The sequence below is a fragment of the Lipotes vexillifer genome, unplaced genomic scaffold (assembly GCF_000442215.2).
Source record: "Lipotes vexillifer unplaced genomic scaffold, Lipotes_vexillifer_v1.1 scaffold534, whole genome shotgun sequence".
NCBI lineage: Eukaryota > Metazoa > Chordata > Mammalia > Artiodactyla > Lipotidae > Lipotes > Lipotes vexillifer.
This window is the reverse complement of record NW_006787833.1, coordinates 292,651-295,379: the sequence shown is the minus strand read 5'-3', so window position 1 is coordinate 295,379 and position 2,729 is coordinate 292,651. Positions and strand designations below refer to the sequence as shown.

Sequence of the window (2,729 nt, the reverse complement as noted above, 5' to 3'; positions counted from 1 at the left end):
GCGCAGGCTCAGCGGCCATGGCTCACGGGCCCAGCCGCTCCGCGGCATGTGGGATCTTCCAGGATCGGGGCACGAACCCGCGTCCCCAGCATCGGCAGGTGGACTCTCAACCACTGCGCCACCAGGGAAGCCCTCTCTTAGTATTTTCTGAAGATTAAGCGACGAGCTAATAAATGTAAAGGCCTTAGATATGTGTCCACAATGAGCATTCAGTAAATGCTGCCTATCCTTATTGCTTTTAGTATTATTATTGTACTATTACTTATACCTTCTACCTACAGCTGGGGCTCTTGGAAGAAGATCAGATCAGCTACAAAAAAATCAAAATTATAATTTCTCTACACAACCGAGTAGTATGGATTAAAATTTGTACCCCTGCCACATAAATAACCAATGATAAAGGGGATATAAAGTAGATCAAAAGACAAGTTTTGAAAAATCCAACAGAATGGTACAAAATTTAAAACCTTAAATAAAATGGACCACATTCCGAAAAAAATATGAATTACCTGTATTAGCTCAAGAAGTATGCCAAGTGAAAGAAGTACACGAAAAGAAGCTGAAAAATTCATCCAAGAATTACCTCCAAAAAGGCCTATGACCAGATAATTTAATTAGTACATTCTTTCTAAGTCTTCCCAAGGGACGACACCAGAATATATAACAGTACCAGGACTTGGAAAAAGATGCAATGCTCCCCAATTCACTGGAAAACTACTACCTATAATACACAACCCTGCATAAAGTAAAAGTACAGGCTACTATTTTTCTCTAAAGCTTTGTTACCCCAGGATCTCTCAGTGCCCCTGATACACTGTGAGATTCCAGTAGGAGGCTGCAGAAGGCAATGTCGTGCTGCGCTTCAAGATTCCTTCTGGGACCCCCAAAACCCTTCTGATGGTCATGCAGGAGCTACACCAGAGCCTTAAGTCATGCAGTCAGAAAATTAAGATGGTCCAAGATCCAAGAATACATAGAAAGATACATAGGGGAAAAGGGATTCACAAGACATAGAGGAAAAGAGACAGTATACAAAATGGGAAAAACAGGGACTTCCCTGGTGGCGCAGTGGTTAAGAATCCGCCTGCCAATGCAGGGGACACAGGTTCAAGCCCTGATCCGGGAAGATCCCACATGCCGTGGAGCAACTAAGCCCGTGTGCCACAACTACTGAGCCTGCGCTCTAGAGCCCGTGAGCCACAACTACTGAAGCCCGCGCACCTAGAGCCCGTGCTCTGCAACGGGAGAAGCCACCGCAATGAGAAGCCTGCGCACTGCAACGAAGAGTAACCCCCGCTCACCGCAACTAGAGAAAGCCCGCGGGCAGCAACGAAGACCCAATGCAGCGAAAAATAAATAAATAAATTTATTAAAAGAAGCAAAAATAGTAGCAAGGCTGAGGCTCAAAGTAGTAGATCCTGCGGGTGAAAATGTAAACTGATTCAACCCATCCATGAAGCAACCGGCCAAATGTATTCAGTACCTAAAATGTACATACTCTTTGATCTAATCATTCAACTTCTATCAATCAGCCTCGGAGAACTGAAAATGCAGATAAAGATTTACATACAAGGAGGCACTTCATAGAATTATTAACAGCAAACAAAACAGGAAACAATCTAAGTGTCCAAAACTAAAAAGTTATATAGATTATGGCACATTCATACGATGAATTATGCAACAGTTAAAAGCAATGTTTTGCAAAAAAAACACTGTAATAACACATATATGTCTGATTTTTTAGGGAAAAAAAGGCAGAACAAAATACAATGTACAATCTTAAGTATATTTCACAAATACATGTACATGGGGAAAACTCCTGGAAGAATATAAACCAAAAGCTTAATATGATCTCTGGATGGTGGGACTCCGAGTGAATCTTTTTAAATCCATTTCTCATATCATCTAACTTTCTGCACTAAGAATGGATTACTTTTACGACAGGTTAAAAAGAAAAGATAAAACCCAAATAATTATTGCACATGGATAAATAGTCCTAGGAGTGACGAAGAAAAAAATCTGTCTCCATTCAGTAAGGACAAAAACATTCTCAACACTGAGCACAGAATTCCACGCTCCCAAACGTGAATCTTACACCGGTGCACTTTAAAGCATAAAGACACAAAGCAAACCAACCAAACCTCTCGAGAGACAGGCTGAGCTGCTTCTCGAGGTTTTCAGCACACCATTATCGCAAGGGGAACTCAGCACCCATTTTTTTCAAAGTGCAGCTGCTTTCGTATCTCCCTTGGTTCGAAGAACATCCACATCGAGGGGAAGGCTTTACAGGGGAGGTTGAGGGAGTGTGAGAGTTACACGCGCGCGTAGGCACACACATCCTCTCTCTCTCTCAAATCCACTCAATCGTGTGGTCTCAACCAGACAACTCGAAGCGAGCCCCGCGGTGCAGCCGCGCCCCATCTCCGAGCCGCGGCCGCGGAGCCCCCTCCCTCCCGCCGCCCAGCGCCGCGGGTACCTGTTCGTGGCGCGCGGGGGCCGGGTCGGCGGGCTCCCGGGCGTCCTCGGCGCGGCGCGGGTGCCGTGGATGGCCTCCCTGCTTTCCTCCACCAAGAACCTGCACAGCCGGGAAGCAAAGTAAGTTGGGGAGCAGTTGGCTGGCAGGCTCGGCCTCGCGCTCGCAGCCCAGCGGCCGGGACATCCTCGCGCGCCCTGGCTCCCGGCGCAGCTCCCAAACCCCGGAGTTTGCGAAGAGGCTCGGGGCGGGAAGA

General features: G+C 46.4%; 1 protein-coding gene across 1 annotated transcript in view; it reads right to left on the bottom strand.

The window, feature by feature from the left end:
* The window catches only part of ST8SIA6 (ST8 alpha-N-acetyl-neuraminide alpha-2,8-sialyltransferase 6), a 137,453-nt gene that overhangs the window by 133,265 nt on the left and 1,459 nt on the right, over positions 1-2,729 (bottom strand). The window contains exon 2 of the mRNA XM_007460901.1: positions 2,477-2,575. Coding sequence (XP_007460963.1) covers positions 2,477-2,575 — 99 coding nt within the window. The remainder of the gene's footprint in view (positions 1-2,476; positions 2,576-2,729) is intronic.